General features: G+C 48.5%; 1 protein-coding gene across 3 annotated transcripts in view; it reads left to right on the plus strand.

Annotated features, from left to right (window-relative positions):
* ZNF618 (zinc finger protein 618) overlaps window positions 1–19,780 on the plus strand; it is a 150,474-nt gene that overhangs the window by 110,700 nt on the left and 19,994 nt on the right. For 2 of the 3 annotated variants that reach the window (XM_077787855.1, XM_077787854.1), the window contains exons 9-14: window positions 425–502; window positions 1,488–1,577; window positions 8,723–8,911; window positions 11,525–11,608; window positions 12,706–12,762; window positions 19,317–19,361. In XM_077787855.1, coding sequence (XP_077643981.1) covers window positions 425–502; window positions 1,488–1,577; window positions 8,723–8,911; window positions 11,525–11,608; window positions 12,706–12,762; window positions 19,317–19,361 — 543 coding nt within the window. The remainder of the gene's footprint in view (window positions 1–424; window positions 503–1,487; window positions 1,578–8,722; window positions 8,912–11,524; window positions 11,609–12,705; window positions 12,763–19,316; window positions 19,362–19,780) is intronic. The other variant, XM_077787856.1, reaches the window with a different exon arrangement.

The following is a 19,780-nucleotide window of genomic DNA, read 5'->3' on the forward strand; positions in this document are numbered from 1 at the left end:
CTAGCTGTGCTGTTAGCTGCTAGAAGTCCCAGGTTGGTATTTGATAGGTGATGTGCCTGCAGAATGCATTGCTGTGCCCACTGTCAGCCAGTTCAGCAGCATTAGAGGGAAGATTCCCTGGAAGAAAATCAGGAAATATGGATCGGACTTTGCAATGTGTTCATTCAGTTTTTCTCTGCATTTTTTTAAACATTAATTCCCACATGACCTGTTAGTGGGCTGGGAGCAGGGGTAATCCTGGGGCACCTGAGGAAGAGGAGGAGGGACAAGTCAGACAGAGGGGTCACTGGTTTATCATTCCTGTCTTCCAATCCTGTTACAGATGGAAATGTGATTACAGGTGCAGGAGCATTCAGTGCCCATGCAGCTGTAGAAGGCAAAGCTGAGGTGTTGTCAGCTGTCTTCTGGTTCTGTTCTCTTGCAGACCCCTATGACCAGGCCGTCATCGCTGCCGATGAGGTGAAGGAGGAGGAGCCCGAACCCTTCCAGAAGATTGGGCCAAGTAAGAGTTATTATTGTTTCAAATAAAAAGGAAAGCTCAGTGGTTCACTGCCTTTGGCTGCAGTACCTCTAGAGAAAGCAGGAAGTACTGTGTTACACAGCAGGGCTGGGATTTGGGTGCTCACAGGTATGCTCAGGCTCAAAGGAGCATCAAACACCAACATCCCTGGCCCTAAGAACTGCAGCTTTGTGAAGTGTTCTGCTCAAGAGCTCTGCAAAGAGAAGGGGAGGGGAGTTCAGGGGAAAAGCAATCTGGCAGGGATGAGAGAAAGCTTGAAGGTGCACTGAGAGCTGGCAGGTGATTCATTCACATAGCCTTTGTGTGGCTCCTCAAACAGAGCAGAGGGAAACAGAGAGAATACCAGGTTTTGCCAAAGCATTTCCCTGAATTTTCCATTTTGGAAACATTTGTTTATCAATGGATTTTCCTTCGTCTTGCTGCCAGTTCTGTATTCCCAGCACTGGCAAGAGGAGGAGGTTACACTTCTCAGTGTGTGGTTACACTCCATTATTTCCAGTGTCCCCAAAGCAGGAATGAGCACAGTTACTCCAGAAAAGCCCCTTCTCCTGTAAGAGAACTCCACAATCCCAAATAAAAGCTCTCTAATACTTGAACTTGACTGTTTGTTTCCTGGTTTGACTGTTACTGTTGTCCACACATCCCAGACCTGTAACCAGAGGACAGAACTGTGTCACCTGCAATACAGACTTTAGAATGGATTCTCTCCCTTGTTTTTGCACACTTGTAATTTTGGGGTAATCTTCTGAAGCTTGTTCAGATCTACTGGACTTCTTATGCATGGTCCATTCCCTCTGTTTTGTACTGTTTTCTTTCTTGGAAAAAGGACGTGTAGATTACAGGGCAGGCAAGTTCCACTGCATGAGGAATGTTTGTGTGACCTGACCAGGTTCTCTGTAAAAAGAAACTGGGGGTTGTGTAAGAGAGCTGGTCTCCTTCCTGACCTTTGTCCTTATTCATTTCACAGAAACTGGCAATTACACCTGTGAGTTCTGTGGCAAGCAGTACAAGTACTACACTCCCTACCAAGAGCACGTGGCTCTGCACGCCCCCATCAGTGAGTATTGCTGCAGGGCTGGCCTGCTGCAGCCTGGCACCTCCCGGGCTCTGCGGAGCACCAGGCTGCCAGGACAGACTTCACTCTTGGGATCCTTCCCCTGAGCTGTGGGATTGCAGCGGGCAGGACACAGATCATGTGCTGAGCACTGCAAAGCTGAGCTGGGATCCCCTCTCCCAGGGGCACTGTTAGGTCTGGAATGTCTCTGAGCTCCTACCCCAGCCCAGGGAATTCTACACATGTTCCTTGTGGGGTTGATGGTTTAGGCTCTTGTTTAACCAAAGAGATGCACAACATTTTTATACACCCCTAAATAGTAACTGAATATACATGTTAGAGAAGAAGTATCTTGCTATGAGCTTCTGCAGAAATATTTCAAGCAGTGAGTTAAAACTGGTTTCAAAATCACTTAAATGACCTCAACAGCTTGCTACTGGATCACACTCAATAAATTATTTATTTCTGGGAGCTCAGGACAAGGTAGTTGTCAACAAACTGGACAGCACTGTGGTCTGAACTCACCACACAGAGGGGAGGAGGCTTTAACAAGCAGTTCAGTGTAATTCGGTGCAAAATGTGACTAAACATGTTGAGAGAAATTTTTGCTACCTGTTGGATTTGAATACTTTCAAAGTCTGCAGAGAAGTTCTTTACCGCTGAACTTCTGCTCCCTTCCCAGCACTGCCCTGAGCTTTGCTGAGTGCCCGGGGTGTGCTGCTCCAGGGTTTGGGATGATGGAGAGGAGGATGAGGGATGGGATGAGGGATGAGCTGAGCTCATCGGCCCGCAGCTGCAGCCGGCAGGGGGCGCTTCCACCCCAAAATCCCCGGGAATCAGGTTTTTAAGGAATTACAATGAGGCACCCTTGGGTTTATGGGAACATGGTTCGCCAGACTGTCACTTTTAAGGTTTGGTGGCTCTTGACAGGTACCATGCAGGTTCTCTAAATCTTGGATACAGACCATGGTAGAAGGTGCAGGGTGTAAAATACACGCCCAACATCATCATCACAAAGCTAATCTTGTTATCTGTCATCTGCTGAAGCACCTGTCCCAGTGCTTATGATTGCACACATTGCAGTTATTGCTGTGGTTGCCTGCCCCTGGAAGCTCCAGCTCTTCACTGAGGTGTTTTCAGCCCTCAGCAAAGCCATTGGTGACCAGCAGTGGGTCCATCTCCTGCCATAGAGGGGCCCTTGGACAGCAGGGCTGTGAGGTCTGTGCCCAGAGGCAGTGTGCAGTGAGCACTGGGGCTTGCTCAGCCCTAGCTAATTCTTACCTTCCCAGTGCTTCCCATTTCAAGGCCATTTATTGCCACTGATGTCTCCCACCTTCCCAACCAGCTGTAGTAATAGCTGAGCTGCTGGTTCCAGTCCAGGCTCTCCAGCAGAAAAGAAACCCCAGCTGTGTTTCTCTGGGAGGAGTGTGCCTGCATTGGGCCCTACAGTTCCAGTGGCCCCCCCAGGCCCTGCCCCACTTCTGGAGGAGGAGGAGGCATGTTCTGAGTGCTGGGCTTGAAGCTGTTCTGCACTGTCGTTTCTGCAGCAAAAGAAAAGAAGCTGCCCCTGCTGCAGACTAGATCAGCAGGCCCTGAGCTGTGCAGATGGGTTTCCAGTGCTTTCAAGTATCTTTTACTATGTGGACACTCAAGATCAGATGAAGATAGTATTTTCATAAAGTTTAACCCCCCCCTAAACTTTTCTTTGTCCTTTTTTTTTAAAAACCCTCTTTTTTCCTCTCCTAGTTCCCATGACCAGTAAGATTTATGATTTATGATGACAAGCCACTAACCCAGATGAAGATATGGGAGAGGGCATGATGAGCTCCCAAGGCAGGCTGGCCACTACATCCTTACACCTTTCTGCTGCTCAGACTCTGTTCTTCCCAAAATCCAAGGTCCTGTGAGGCAGCTGTTAACACCTGACTTTTGAAAAGCACAGCTAGCTTTTCTTTGTTCCTTGCAGTCAGAAAAAGTAAAGCTGGGACTGTGTCTTTACCCTGGTCTCATTCTTGTGAGAATGAGGCAAATGCTGAAAATTAAGTCATAGTGGAAATGGGTGAGGAAAGGCCTTCAGCATCACCAGTTTAGCTTTCTGGGTCTCTGCTGGAGTGCAAACTTCCCTTCCAGAGCCTGTGTTTCTGGTTTTCTGTCATAATGAATGAAAAGTCATTGAAAATGGGTAAAACAAGGAATGATATCCCGCAGCTTCAATACCATCTTGCAGGATAATTTCTGGTCAGAGCAGCTAGATAGCTGCTGTCTGCAAAAGAGCTCTGCTGTGGTCTTCCCTAGAATTGTTAATGCCAAATGTCTCCTTCCAAAGTTCCCTTTTCTGAGTGAGGAGTAGGAGCTTTTTCATAAGATTAGAACTGGGCTATGAATCTAAAAATAATATTCTTATGCTCCTTCTGTCAACATATTCACTCTTTCGAAGAAGGCTGTCAGAGGCTGTTTCCAAAAAATAAAAGTAGATTGTAGGCACATTCATTGTCCCAGTTTTAGAAACATTTCTGAATGGAGATTCATGGGGGAGGATTCAGTGATGTTCCTGTCCTCCTTCAGGCTCTGGGTGCTCTGAAAGATGGAACTGAGAACCACGTTTGCTGGGGCTGGGCTGCTGGAATTGTTTAGAAGGATGAAGAGAGACTGTTCCAGAGCATGAAGTGACAGAACAGGGGAAATGGCTTCACACTGTTAGAGGATGGGATTAGATGGGATTTTGGGAAGAAATTCCCAGTATCTAGTTAGGAATTGGGTGGGCAGGCCCTGGCACAGAGTGCCCAGAGAAGCTGTGGCTGCCCCTGGAAGTGTCCAGGCCAGGCTGGATGGGGCTTGGAGCACTCTGGGATAGTGGAGATTGACAAGATGATATTTCAGATCCCTTCCAACCCAAAGCAATTGGTCATTCTGTGACTCTGTGATGAGTTTGCAGTGCTGAGAGAACCTGAGGCACTTGGGATGTGAACTGGCTATAAATGCACCAGGAGTGGGATTGAGCTTGGTGAGTCAGGCTCAGGAGTGTGCATTCACCTCTGCCTGGTACCTGCAGATATGGCCTCAGACTCCTAGGTCATGGAAATGTGGGGAGAGAGCAGTGAAACCAGCACAGATCTCCATGGCTCTGCTTCCAGGATGGAAATCTAAAGTCATGTCAGGGCCCTGAGAGTACTCAGAGCTCTGAAAGGCCCTGAGCAGCCCCACATGGGACTGTGCCCACAGCCACACTCCTGCTGCAGCCCTGCTTTGATCCACACACCCTGCCTTAGCTGCTCTGTAGGATATTGGTCTCAGTTCAGTTGTGGACATGCCCATGCCTGGCTCTGGGTCCCATGGGTTTGTATCCCAAGCCACAGCTGCATTCTCACCTTGATGTCAACCCTGTCTGGGCACCCTGCACCTTGCTGAGGATCACTGGTCCTGGTTGACCTCACCAGAGCGGATCCTGCTGCTGACCTGTGGATTGACTTGCCAGCCTGGCCACACTCCTGTCTCATTGCCATGAACTTCCTGATGACCTTCGTGATGTGGCTGGCTGTCACCTCTGGGCCTTGCTCACTTCTCTTAGGGTCTGTGGGATGGGCTCTGGCTCTGTGGGATGGGTCTTTCCATCCCTGGGATCATTCTTGGCTCTTCAGGGGACAGACAGACCTACATCCACCCTGACACCTGAGATGCTCAAGGAAGTTCATCAAGGCTTGCTGCTCAATTCCCTTCTGTATTGGATGCACACTGGATCAAATTTATTAAGCCAAAATACTTCAATGCAGTGTTTCATTAGGGCAGCTGCCATTTTGGTAGTACAGTTGGTTTCCACACAGAACCTGCCTAACAAGGAAAAAGCCAACTCCAGATTCCAGTTGGATGGTGTATCTTTGTTTCCACTTCAGTGAGAGAAATCTTTGAGTTCAGGTGCTTTTCCCAGTCTGATCCCACAGTGTTTTAGCAACAGGCTCCACCTGTTCGTGTGTATAAAGACACATATTAAAAAATTGATAGGTTTGAGCAGAGGGGTTTTCCTTTGGAAAGACCTGTTTGCCACAGCCAAGGTATCTGCTCGGAGTATGGAATTTCAGGCCATTGTTAAGGAATCACTTTCCAGCACATTCAGTTTTTTATCCATAGATGATGGTATAGTTCCATCTGAACCTTCAAAATGGTTCCCTATGCATCCTGACTAGACCTTTCTAAAGAAATACCATACACAAATTTTTGACCAGAATTTTTACCCGGAAGGAATAATGTTGCTGAGACAATCTGGTCCCTGTTGTGGTGGTGCATCATGGTAGTTTGTGGATTTGTGGTCCAGATTTTCTTCTTGCTGCCACAGCTTGCCAATCACAGTACTTTAAGGTTTTCCCAAAACCAGGAAAGCCAGGAAGGACCACTGTGATCTCTGGACTACCTGGAGAAACACATTCTGTAGGATTGCCATGATTGAATTCACACAGATATGCTTTAGAGAGACATCTGATCTTGCTTTTGAGTGACAGAAAATGCAGCAATTGCATAAAGTAATTATTTTGATGAATTATTGCCTCCACTAAATTCAGACTAAAATTAGCCAGCTGCAGCTTTGAGCACTGGGTCCTATTTATAATCTTGTCTGCTCAGTGAAGGAGGATTAAGTTACTGAGTGTCTGTCCTTTCTAGACCTGGCCTAGCCTGCTCTCCAGGCCCTGGTTAAATCACAGCAGTGACTTGTGTTTCCATTGTAAGCTCTGCTGTTCTTGGCCCTTTGTTATCCTCTTGTCTCCTCCTCTGAGTGTTCTCCAGTCTGCTCTCCACCCTTGGGCAGGGCAGGCACCAGCAGTGGGTCAAGAAGTGCCTTCCTAATCCCCTTGGAAATTCTTGACTGCTCCCCAAGGAGCACCTCAGCCTATTCAGTGTCTCCCTGGGAGCTCCTTTGCAGCCGAGCTGACCCAGCCCAGCAGTGACCGAGCTCTCCTGCTGCCAGGCTGCAGCCCCCACTGTTCTCAGCATCTCCTGCATCGTGTGTCCTTCAGCACAGCCTGGGCCATGCTGGAGGGCAGCAGCACAAAGTCCTGAGCTGACTGACTGCAGACCATGCAGTGAGAGTCACCCTCCACATCACTGCACTTCCACTGGGACAGGTCTCCGCTGCCTTCTCAGAGGGTTTGAGAAGCTCCACAGCAGCAGTTATGAGGTCAGCTGCCCACAGTGCTGTCTCCAGTCTTGCTGCAGATTTTGAAGCAGGAGGTTTCTTGTGGCCATTCAGCAACTCAGGATTTTAATTTTAAGAAACAGCTTGGTCTTTTCAACAGCCTGAGGCTGTGAGTTCCACAGTGAAGGTGACTTTTCCAGAGTAGAGCAGAAGAGCCATGTGATGCTCTCTACCTGTGTTGCTCAGCCTTCCGAGGGAGTTTGGCATCTGATGAACTACAGACTGAATTTTCTTTTCCCAATGAACTGTTAGCTTCCTCCAGACTGCTAGAACTGATATTCCTTTGTCTGTCTTGCATTGCTGCTCAAAACTCTCTCTGCCTAGTGTCAGCTGGAGCAGCCTTCTCTGTGGGGTCTCAGTTTGAAGACATACTGTTTGTTTGATTTAGGAGGAAGAAGAAATTTTTGGAGGTCATCATAGCTTTGAGACTTTTGTTGTCAGGTCCCAGAGCAGTATCTGGGCTGCAGAGGATGTGCAGTGATGCTCTTTGTATCTGGCACTGAAGAGTTGCTGATGGCTGTTTCTCATGGCATTGATGGGGAATAAAGCAGACATTGCTGGGAATGATCCTCATGGAAAGCAGATGATCCACAAGCTGGAAATTTTCATAACTGACTACATTTTTGCTGGCAGTTTGGCAGCAGCTGGAGGAGGATTATCCATGGAGATTGAAAGGAAATATAGAGAGCAAAACAAGCCTTCTGCCTATTTATCTGGCTGGAGACCAAGCAGAGAACTATCCTGACTAAACTGTGAGAAAACCAGTGCATAATTTCCTGCAGAGCTAAACTGACATGTAGGAAATGTCAGCTTGGGGCTGTGTGTCAGAACAAGTGAATCAAAACCCCTGGAATTGCAACCCCCTGTGAATGTACACGCTCCCAGTCCCCAGTGCTGCTGATGAAGGTGAGAGCCAGTCACAGTCAAGGTCTGTAAAGTCTCCTGGGATTTTGAAAATGAGTGTCCTGTCCTAGCCTGGGGGACTTCTCCCCTCTTTCAGAGTTAGCCGTGCTGCCATGGCATTCCCCTGAGAGCTGCTCAGAGTGGACGAGTGTTTCTCGCTCACACTGTGTAGGATGTGCAGGTGCTGCTGTTGTCCCTCCACCTTTAGGTGTCCCACAGTATCACTGTAGAAATCACTGGCAGGGAGCTGGGACTGTGGGAACCTTCTTTGTTAGTGATTTTTCATGACAGGTGGTTGGAGTAGGACTGGGGCTTCAGGACTTATATCCAGTTTTCTATAGAAGAGGCTCCTTAGGAGTAAAGGAGGTTCTTAGACAGTTTCTCCATTTTTATAATGGTTTATTTAATCCATGTGGCCCAGACGAAGGGCTGTCCTGAAGGTGTTTCAGATGACTTTTGGCATTGACAATTCCTGGTGATCCTCACTGTGTGCTGCAGAGACCAAAATATAGATGCATTCAAAGAGCATATCCCAGTAATATTCAGAATTTCTCCACATGTCACCAGTCTGGAGATGGGACTAAAGCCATTATTCACCCTGCCTCCTAATTCCATTCCATTCCCAACAGTTCACTTTCCTTTGTATTTGGTCAAAGAGACAAGGAATATATCTGGAGACCACTAAGATTTATTCAAGGCTCAGGAAACAAAGATCCTAACTTCTCTCTACTCAGAGATCTGAGTAGTTTAGAAACCTGTTCCCAAATGGAGGCCAGAGCTGCAGGTGCCTCCAGGCCGTGGCAATCACACAGTGCTTCTGGATGGATGGGGTGATTCCTGCAGGAGCAGGAATGGGTTGGTCGTGCACAGTTAGAGGTGTGGAAGGGAACTAATGGCAGTTAGAGGTGTGGAAAGGAACTAAGGAGCTTTCCCAGTGTCCCCTGGGGCGAGGGGGGAGCCCAGCTCTGTCCCAGGGGCTGGGTGGATCAGCAGCTCCAGCAGGCCCTGCTCTGGGAGCTCCCTGGCTGTGCAGGCACTAGTTCTGAGTGTTCATATCCAGAGTTCTCTCGATCTCCACTCTTCGTGGCAGTGAAGACACAGACGAACCAGTCCAGCAAAAAGTCCCCGGCGTCCATAAACCGCTGCTCCAGCCTCCTGCACCGCGCGCCCTCCGGCGTCCCGCCCGCCTCCCAGTCCCAGATGTTCCGCGCTCCCAATTCCGCATCCCCAGGAAGCAAGGCCATCACAGGTACCGACTGCCTTTCAGCTTTCTGAGCTGCCCACTGTCCAGTCCTGCCCTGGATAGGCTTCTGACCCTTCCTGGCCTCAGTCTGCTCCATCCATGACTGTCCCAGAGAAGCTGCTCCTAGAAGCAGTTGAGGGGATTAGATCCTTTATGATCCCTTCCCGGTGACAAGTTGTTTTTGTTAAACATCGTGGTAACCACAAGGTGCAAAAAACCCTGTTTCAAATCCTGGTGTCACAAACTGAGAAGAGCTTCCTGACAAGGATTGGTGTAATGGCTTGTCAAGAATGGGGATTTTTGCTTGGTTTTCAGCAGTTTGGCATTTAGTGTTTGTTTCCCTCAAGGTGATGTTCTCCGGGCTGTGCCTTTGGAATATGGAGTACAGGTGTTTTCATGGTGCTCCATTCCCCACAGGAACCTCCGAGAGATAAACAGAAAAATCAGTATTACAGAACCATTATTGATGAGATAGAAAATGCAATTAGGATTGATCCTTCCATTGTCTCAGTTTCCTCCTTCTGAACAAGATCAAGCCTAAAAAAATTTTAAAAATAAAGCAAAGACTTCTGAAAAACAGCAGTTAATAAATAGGGTGTGAAACATAGTGTGCCATGTGCAGTACACTGGGAAGCACCCTCTAAAGTCTGTGGGATTGATGGATAGAGATTCCATCTGGGTACAGAAGAAGGGCTGGTCCATCAGTTGGTGTTTTAACACCCCTAGAATGTCTGGCATGGACAGATGCTGAGTATGAGAGGAGGCTGTGGTGGGAGAGGCCATGGATGCTGAACAATGATGGATTTTGTGGATAACACATACCCACAGCTGCCAAGGACTTGGTTCATACAGAGAATTCTACTTCACATTCAAAAGGTTCCAATACAAGGAGAGAGAACAGAGTGAGCTGCCCTCTCAGTGTGAGAAGGCACCAAGCAGGGGCATTAAACTAGATTTTTCTTACTGCCACACTTGGGGGAGGTTTTGCAGGGGAAGCTAAGGGATGAAGGCAAAACCACCATGCAAATTCTCTACAAAGGTCTTTGGAGACCTCCATCTCACTTCCACTTGTGACATAAGCCAGGACTTGAACCTGGGTCTCTTGGGAAGGGTAGGTTGACCCAAGCAATTTTGTCTCCATCTGATTTTCCTGTTATTTAAGGCCACTTGTTTCTATTATAATTTATCTGTCAAGTGGCAGATAAGTATTCCCAGTTCCTTTTCATCTCTGTTTGATGTGTTTCTGTTTCAGTTGATTTGGTTACCAAGTTTGCTTGTTCTCCTGAATTTTAGGAGTCAGTAGTTGATTGAGAGTTTGAGAAGCCTGCTCAGGACTTGGAAGGGTCTGGCTGGGCCAAAATCCACAGGCTGGGCTCTTCCTGCAGTTCAGGTCTCTGGTAGCCCCAAAGCCCACGTGTGTGAGCCATGCTGCAGCTCTGGGAGCCTGCAGGGACCTGGGCCCTCTGCTAAGTCCTGACAGCAGTTCTGACCACTCCAGTGGTCTGCAGGAATGAAATCATGGTCTGGCACCATTTTTCAGGAGTCCTCATCACTCCTGAATGAAGGACTTGTGTCCCCAGCCCTGCCCAGTGTGCAGGCTGGGCCCAGCAGAGCCAAGCCAGGCCACATCCACGTGAGCCCCTCGGGGACAGTGGGCTCCAGAATGAGAGTGCAGGGCAAGGGTCTGTGCAGCACAGGCCACACACCTTGCTTTGGCCAGTTCCTTTCTTTTTAATCTCTAGTTTATCCTTTGAGCCACCACAGGAAGTCCATCTGCCTGGATATTGCAGACCTGGTGAAGTGAGACAGGAGCCCCTTGCGCTGTTGAGCTGGTGCTGAGGGACACAGCTTGAGCAGGGTGGGAGGCCCCAAGCTGTGCTGGGCAGGGATGCTTCAGGAATCTGTGGCCACTGCCAGGGGCAGGGAGCACCTGAGTGCCCTGGAGGAGCCTCCAGTGCAGTCACTGGGAGCTGCCCTGTGCTGTGCTGCAGTGGGCAGAGCAGGGCCCTGCCAGGAGCGGGGCCTGGGGGGCTCTGGGAACAAGGGCACTCTTGGGAAGCACAGAGCCAGAGGATCTTCCACAGCTTTTCCAGACATGCTGGGCAGGCCCTAAGACAGCCCTTCAGGCCTCTGCTTCAGCATTTCCAGGAGGGTGTTTAGGAAGGGAGTGCAGGTGACTGGGAGGCACAAGGGAAGCTGGCACAGTGCTTCTGTTGGTGACACTTTGGTGTGGTGCTGAGGCCCTGAGCTCAGTCTCACACTGGTCACCTGTGCTCACAGGCATTAAGGGCTGCTTGTTGCCTTAAGGAAGAGTAAGGTAAGGGTTGGGTTTTTTTCCAGGGGAGGAAGACATGACCTTTCTGGTTCAGTCAGGACTGGTGTTCATGGGCTCCCTAAGAGCCAAGCTAGGACACCTCAGCCAGAAGGCATTCAAGAAAAATACCCACCTGTTATCCCTTCACTGAATCTGGCCCATTTGCCTCCAAAATGAGGTATTTGACCTTTCTGCTGTATTCAGGGTCTGTGATTATCTGGCACGAGAGCATGTCTTGCCTCCTGTCTGCCTGGTTCTGCATCCAGTGTTGACCAGTCACCATTCCTGCTTTGTTCTCCATCCAGCAGAAAGTGCTTTCAGCAGAAGAGTGGAAGGCAAAGTGCAAAACAACTTTGAAGAAACAAACAGCAATTCCCAGAACTCCAGTGGTAAGTGTGGTTACCCATTCCTGCTGCTTCCATGCTCTTCTTCAAGCAGGATCCAGCTGTGCTCAATGAATGTTGACATATTATGGGGTACCTTGTTTAAGCTCACAGGCAGCCAGCCCCCCTGAGGTAGTGCCTTATTATCCCTCCTCCCCAGGCTCCTGGCACCCCAGCCCTGTCAGACAGGTGATGTGGGATTCCTGCTGCCAAGGACCAGGTATTTGAGCATAGATTTTTCAGAGGGGAGCCAAGATGTGGAGAAAGGATGGATGGAGATAAAGCAGTACTTCTGCTGTTTCTGTGTATCAGTGCAGTCCTGGTGGAGCAAAGACATTTGCAAGCAGAAGTTTGAGGACTGGATAGAAGAGCAGTTTGCAGGCTACAGTGATGCTGAATGTGACAGTTTATTTAAATGTCACAGTGACCAGTGTCCAGCTGTTTGTGCAGTCACTGTGTGGAGGTCACAGTGAATCAGATGTGTGTATGTGAGACCAAAATACATGTGCTAGAAGGAATGAATATCCCCTCCACTTGTGCAGTTTCCTTGCAGTGTTAAGTCCATGTGGTAGTGACTGAACATAACCAGAGGCCTAAACAATTTTGTTCAGGTCCACCAGCTATAGTTTTCTTTGCAAGGTTTTTATCCTGCCTGTGTATTGCCTGGCTTTCCAGTGGGCCACTACCATTCTCCGTGCTCCCTAATTGGAGCAAAAGTGACAGAGCAGATGAAATGTAATTTTAGCATCTTGCTGCAGAGATAAATAGCATGCCAGCATAAAAGCCTGGCCTCCCTCCATTCCCCATCCAAGAGAAGCAAAATATGTGGTGTTGGCAGTGCCTCTGGCTGGAATGGACAGGTAAGGGGTGGGATATCTCCCTGGAGCAGCTTAAACAGTGTCTGTTGGGGTTTTATCTGCCTCAGAAGCAAGTAAGGGGCTTTTTGGAACCATGTTGAAAAGCAGGGATGTGGTGTTGGAAAACCATGTGTGGTAGCAGAGTGGGTGATGGGGAATGGGAAAAAAGTTGTTTGTTGCTAAAATACTGTGTATTGTGTTTTGAAGAAAAATCCTGTACTAATCCATCATTCACCACAATTGCAGCTGGTCATTCGGGGACAGAAAAACCTAAAGAAAAGAGGTGTAAGCAGAACCTATCAGGTGAGCTTGTCTCTGTTTCAGGTCCTTAGTCCAGTTCCTTCTGGACAGTCAGGAGTCCTTGGGGCTGTCCAGGCCCTGGGCTGTCAACCCAGCGTGGCTATCAGCCATGACTCAAGGCAGTGTAGTCACTGAACTCCACAGTTCCCAGCCTGGCTGCAGCCCTGGACATGGCGCTGGCCCCTCAGCAGCTCGTATCTTGTCTTATGTGGGTACTGTCAGTGTTTTCAAGGGTTTCAAAGCCTTAAAGTGCACATCTGTAAATGCTAATACACTACTTGGGGCCCTGACTCCTCTGGAGCCCATGGAAAGTAGCAGCCTGAGATTGTACCTAAGTTATTCCTGTCAAACCCTGTACAGCCAACAAAGGAAGGGCAGAAATAGCTTCCTTCCCATCAGACAGCTCATTCCTGAAGCCAAGAAAGCTGCATTGGAAACCTGCTGGCTGTTCTTGTCAAGTTCTGCAGGAGGGGAGATGAGCCTGTCCAGGAAACACTGACAAGAAACACAAACAGTGGCTGTACTGAACAGTCCAAGACTTCAGTTCTTTCTGAACTATTAAATACTGACCCACTGTTGCTGTGACACATCTCCCAGACTCTTCCATCTCCTTTTACCAGCTCACATCACACTCATCCTCCTCAATCTGTTTCTTTCTGGGCTGCAACATTTAAAGCACATGAGTGAAAGTTCACAGCAAAAACCAAAGCAAAGCCAGAAATTCTTACAAGCTAAGTAGCAAGTTTCATGTGATTTGCTCCTCTTGTTTCCTTGTAAAGAATGTTTCTGTCTGCACCAGGTGTAGTGTCAGTTTACTTTAGTGGCTCAGTCTAGGGCCTGGCAGGCTGCAGAGGAGTTGCAAGGTACTCACCTAGACTTCTGATTGAGCCAGGAAACCTGAGGAACTCTAGTGAGCTGCCCAGAACTGATCTGAGGGAAGTTGGGCTCTGGTTGGAGGTAATTGCTTTCTGCATTTGGCAGCTAACATGCTCTTCCAAGGCAGGCTGGTACATGGGGATGTATAAACTTCTTCCCTTTTTCCTTCCTTTCTGTCCTGCATCTTCTTTTCTTCCCCAGTCTTGTTTTCCCCCTTTGGTTCATTTTTTGTGCTGCTTCCCACATGTCCCATTCAGTGCTCTTTTCCAGCCCTTGCACCAAGCCATTTCTCCTCTTATTCCTTCCAATTCTCAGGAGTCCCAGTGGCCTCACTAACAGCAGCCTGGGTGAGCATCACCAGTCACCGTGCATGTCACTGGTGGTCAGAGAGGCCTGGAGAGCTCTGTGTGCTCAGCTGTCCAGGCAGAGCTCTCTGCAGCTGCCTTTTGGAAGAGCTGACATGTCCTTGCCTCCTCCTTTTCCTTCTTTCCATGGCTGTGTCTCAGTGGGTGGGACATGCCCCGTGTGGCTCAGTGTCATATGTGGGATGGGAACTCTGGGGTGATTCTGGCACCATTGGCTTGTCCTCTCTTGTGCTCCAGCCAGCAGATTTCTCCCAGGCAGGGAAGCAGGTGGTGGCAATGACAGAAGGATGGACACTTCTGTCCTCCCACTCCCATCTGCTGTTTGCTTGTCACCAAACTGCTGCTGTAAGGAATAGTCACCAGGTTTGGGAGGTAAATGTAGGTCCCAGATGAGCAGCCAGGAGCTTTGTGGCTTGGCCTGGTTAAATGCCTGATGGCTCTTGCTGTCTGTGGGTGTGAGTTTTGTGTCACAGGCTTGGATACAGAGATACCAGAGAGCAGGAGAAGATTTTTAGGCCACCCAGCTGGGGACATTCTGCTTTTTCCCTGTGTCACCATCCTGATTGTTGCAGCACAGACCCCTTGGTGTCTGCAGTGAGGGGCAGAACAGGGAGGTCAGTAACTAAAATCACCTCAAATACAGGGGCTGCAGTGCTGTAGGGAGTCCTGAGTGGGAATAAGAATGGAACTAGAATGGAAAATGTTGGATTTCAGATGTCTCTTCCCTATGCACACAGCCCCAGTTCTTGTCACAGTGAGTGCAGGTACCTGGCATCTGGCTGCCCAAAAAACAGCACTGTGCAGCATGGCAAACACTGCTTTGGGCCTGATGTGAGTCCCAGCTTTGTCTCCCAGCAGGGTGGGATGGAGACAGGGAGTGGGTGTGATGCTGTTGAGGCAGGGCAGGAATGAACAGACTGTTCAGAAGGCTGAGAGTATAACTGGTTTATTTTAAAATACATTGCTCTTTTATACAGAGCTTCGTGCAGACCAACTCTATTGGTCCTGAAGTGAAAACATCTCAAACTGTTGGTGTGCAGTGAATGATGTACAGTAGCAAAACCTAACTATAAACAATGTGAACAACAAGAGAGATAAAGAACCTTATTTACATTCTTCTCAACAGTTTCTCAGGCTTCTGCCTGGTTAGAAACTTTAAGTTTCTCTCTGAGAATACCCATGTGGGTGAAGGGCTCGAGCTGTCATCCACATTATGATTGGAGAGTGTTCTTTGTACTCATGGAAAGGGTCTCCACAGCCACGTGAACTTGCATTTTGATGAAATGTGGAAGTTCCACAGTGCTTTAAAAATAGCATCCTGCTAAAATGTTCCAATTGCTCCCTTCAGCTCGGGAGCACAGGCAGCAGAGGTCCCAAGTCACACGGAGCTTCTGTTCATCCACTGCTGAGCTAAGGGAGGTCCAGAAAGCAGTGCCATGACCTGATCCTGAAGCATGGAATTGGCTCACTGGGATGAACAGAACCTGTTATTCCTTAGGGTGCCATAAAGCTGCTTTCAAGGGAACCCTCCCTGGCGGGGGCTGTTCTCCCAGCTTTTGACACATGCTGGGGTTTTAAATTCTCAAGAGGCCTTGAGACAATATTTCAAGGCTAGCTTCTGCAATGTAGAAGGCAGTGATGATCAGCCTGAGCATGGGTAGGGAAATATCCAGAAAGGGGCTGAGCTGAGTGTTGTGTGCCACAGTGAAGCTTACTGCCTTCTCATCCATGTGTGGTAGGAGAGGAGCCTTTGGCTGGGGCTGGGTCCTGCTCTGGTGCCCTTTGTCACCACAGGGCTCCCAGGCTTTGGGATCTCCCCGGGGTCTCCATTCCTCTGACTCCAGACACAGACAGTGACCATCCTGAGGGACAAGAACCATCTCTAACTCAAGTGTTTACAGCCTAATGCAGCTTGAGCCCTTGTTCTGGGCACTCCTCTGTGAAATGAAGGCCAAGAGAGATTAAGGGAATTGTAAGAACCAAGACATAAAAGAAAAACAAAAAAGGAGGAAAAAAGCTCTTTAGTTTCAATACCTTCAAATACAGCCATCAAAGGGGAAATCTAATTGAAATTGTCAGTGTTTGTTGAAGTCTGAATTTGCTCAATGTTGCGGTGTGAAAGACAACAGTTAAAATTATGTAGGGAATTGGGAAATATTTTGAACTTTCGAGGTTGATTTAAGCTGTATAAATATGTCTCAATTTCATCTGCTGCTTTAGGGAACTACTACTGTAAGAACTTCCAGTGCAACAGATTTTAGCATTTAGAGTTTTAAAAATGTCAGCACTTTTCACTCCTATTTACACAGGGAAGCTTTGCTTTCCAGCACTGTTTATTCCAGACTGGGGAGAGGGTCAATGGAAATGTCTTCTTTTCTTGAATCAGTTTGTGCCAAGCTGAGATGAGATTGAGACAAAAAAAATTTGATTTCCTACATTTAATATAGAGTAAAAATTATTGGAAAAGCCTGAGAATCCCCTGTTGTCGAGATTTAAAGGACACAGGTTTAGATTTTAAATGTAGATTTGCAGAAATCACAAGCTTTCTTCCCTGGTGTGGCCATACATCCCCTTTTGTTCACCCCCTGTAGTCCAGCCATCACACAGCCCATCTGTGGGGGGGTTTCTGCTGGAAAAAGCACTTTTAGGATGGCATTTTTGGTGGGTGAGTGCGGCTTTAGTATTTGGGACATAATAATTCTTGATTACTGATTGCAGTGAGACATTAGCACAGCCAGCCCCTGTGCCTCTGCCTCCTGAGGTGCACCCAGCTGCCTCTCAGGCTCTGTCAGCACAAAGACAACTTCCATTAACATTCATCTGGTAATTCTCTTTCTCATCTGGGGTTGGTTTGTGACTGCTACGTGTCTCCATGGAGTTGAGAGAACCAATAGCCAAATTTGAGGAGTGAGGAAAAGGGGAAGAGGAAGTTGTTCTGTGAGCTCCCACTCTGTGCACAGCACAGGGAGTGCTGGTGATGGGGCAGCACAATTGCACAAACACACAGAGCTGCATTTTCAAAGCAGCCTGAAGTGCTGTGCCCAGAAGGAGGGTCAGCAGCTGAGTGCAGTTCCTACCAGGAGAATGAGAGTCACACAGGGAGAGGTTCAGCTGAGAAATTGTCACTTTGCTTGGTTGTATAAATAAGTCACTGTGTCCACTGGGCATTTGTGTGGAATTGAGGTTTCTAGGAATGAACTGTTTATTTCTGGTGCCACATTCATTTAAACTGTTCCAGACTTCTCTTGTTCAGCAGGCAACTTGCAGACAGGAAGAAATACATCTGGGTTAAAATAACCACTCAGCAGCCAGTCTCTGTGGGTGATATCTTGCCAATTGCTCCAGAGCTTTGGGACAGCAGGGAAGAAGTGAGGCAATCCATATGAAAGCACTGAGGCAAGGAGCACTCAGCAGAACTGGGACACACAGCCAGGGATAGGGCTGAGGATTGCAGTCTGCAAGCACAGATACTGGGCTTGGGCTGGGGCTGGGGAGGGCAGGGCCAGGAAAGTCCCTGAGAGAACAAAGTGTGGGCAGAAAAACCTGAACTCTCATTTTGCCTGGAGAATCTGTGGAGGGAAAGATTACAAAGCCCCAGTGCAAGGTGATTTATTCATTAATCAGTCAAACTCTGGCATTTCTATGACTGTTACCTGGATAGGTAGCTTTAGTGGAAGTGACTGTGCTGTAACAGGAACCTGGCAATGCATGGATTAAAAAAATGTTCCAATTAAAAATATGAAGACCAGAAAAATCTTAAGAGTCTTCCTTCACATAAACCAGTGTTGTATTGAGTACCTGAACTGCTGTTTCATACTGACAGTGAACTCCATGTGAGTAGGAAGCCAAGCAGCATGAGGACACTGTATTAGCACTTCTGGCTGGAAAGCAGCCAGAGGTGGTTCTGAGAATTCCTTGGGTTATTTTAAGTGCCACTGCTGGGCTCTGTGCCTGCTCCAGGTCAGATTCTCTTCTCAGGGGACAGTGAAGTTGGGGTTTGCCCCTCAGAAGCTGACGTGCAATGCTTGGAGCCCTGGGCAGTACCATGGGCACGTGTGTTCCCTGAGGGAGCAGGCATTTCAGAGCAGGGACCCAGCACACAGAGAGAAAGGTGCCTGGAGGAGCCTGCCCTGCTCAGCTGCTCAGCAGGACCAGGTTAGGGACCTGTTTCAGTGAAGATCTTGCCCCAGGTACAGAGCTCAGCAGCTGCAGGAGCAGCTGGAGCACAGCTGGCTGATCACAATGTGTGAAGTGATCAGCAGCATTCCATTTGAGCTGGTGTCTCCCATGCATCCCCTTTCCACAGCACTGTCCAGTCCTGTCTTTGCCCAGCATCATCCACGCCTTCATCTCCATTCCTTACGAGCTGGCACTGCCACCTGGAGCCCTTTTCAGCAGCTCAGGTTCTCAGCACGTGTGGCTGTTTAGCAGGAAGACTCACCGTGCTTGACACATGCAGTTCCTGAGGGTGGTTTTCCTTCCAAGAAAACCAGGCCAAGTCTGTCAGAGAGCCCTGGGTGCCTCAGTCAGGAATGTGCCAGCTCACAGCCTTGGACTGGGACCCTTCTGGAAATGCTCTGAGTCCATGACTGAATATTTAACATTAATAATTAATGATTTCTGCCCCTCTGCAGGGGTCTGACCCTAAAGGACCTCACCTGGGGACTGTAGGAAACCACACATGGTCTGAGGGGCTGGGATCACTGCTTTGCTCCAGGGCACTGGGGCTGGATGCAGACAAATCCTGCTTGTCCAAGGGGCAGCCAGCACCCAGTTTTCAGTGACACCTTACAGAAAGGCAACCTGCAAGGTGTGCTGTGTAGGAAATGTGCATTCTCAGCCTGAAGTAACTGCACTGCTTAGGAACTCTCTCCTTTGGCATCCAGGGAAAGTGGAACATGCCGGTTTTCCCTCCCAGCTTTAGTTTAAAGGAGCTGCATTGTGAAACTGGGAATTTGCAGCTGGAGCACCAAAGAAAGCCTTTTTAAGGGGTTTCTTGCCCCATGACTTTTCTTTGCTGGCCTCCCCCCTTGTTTCCATTGCTGCAGCATTGGGTGTGTGTTAAAATCTCTGGACATTTTAAACTGGACAGGAAAGATGCAGAGCCCTGGCCATGAGAAATTGAGCAAGGGAGAGAAAATGGACATGTTGGACATGTTGGATTTTGTGTTAAATGGAGCTCCCATCCTGCCCCGCCCTGGATAACTCTGGAAGTGTGGAGTAGGGATAAGGACCAGGGAGCAAATAGGCAGAGCTGTGTAGAATGCAGCGAGGTCTCTGCCAGTCTCAATATTTAAATCTCTTTCTTTTTTGCAGAAACCGCAAGTCCCCTGATTTCAAATCCTTTCCCGCTTTTAAAAAGTAAGTGTGATGGATGTCTGTGGTGCAGAAGGCAGGGACTGCCCTCCTGCAGCCCTGCTGCCCTGCCCTCTGAGCAATTTTCATCAATAAATGCTTTTTTGTTATGAGTCCAGGTGTCAAAGAATAAAATGCATCATTTCTGTGGCTCTGGTGTCAGATTTAAATGCAACAGAAATCCTCCAGGGGATTCCGTGCAGTCCGGGGCTGCCAAATCACTTCATATTCTTCAGTCTTCAGGGAGTTTTTTATGAGCGTGTTTTGAGACCAAGATTTGAAAATGAACCCATATTTAAGTTTCATTTACACACAGAAAAACTTGTCATCAGGGCTCAGCTCAGTAAACACGTGCACAGAGCCAGTTCCTGTGGCCAGAGATTGGAAACAGGGAGTGAGCAGGGCTGGGAAGGGTGGACAGGTGG

Source organism: Lonchura striata, chromosome 22 (genome assembly GCF_046129695.1).
Source record: "Lonchura striata isolate bLonStr1 chromosome 22, bLonStr1.mat, whole genome shotgun sequence".
Taxonomy (NCBI): domain Eukaryota; kingdom Metazoa; phylum Chordata; class Aves; order Passeriformes; family Estrildidae; genus Lonchura; species Lonchura striata.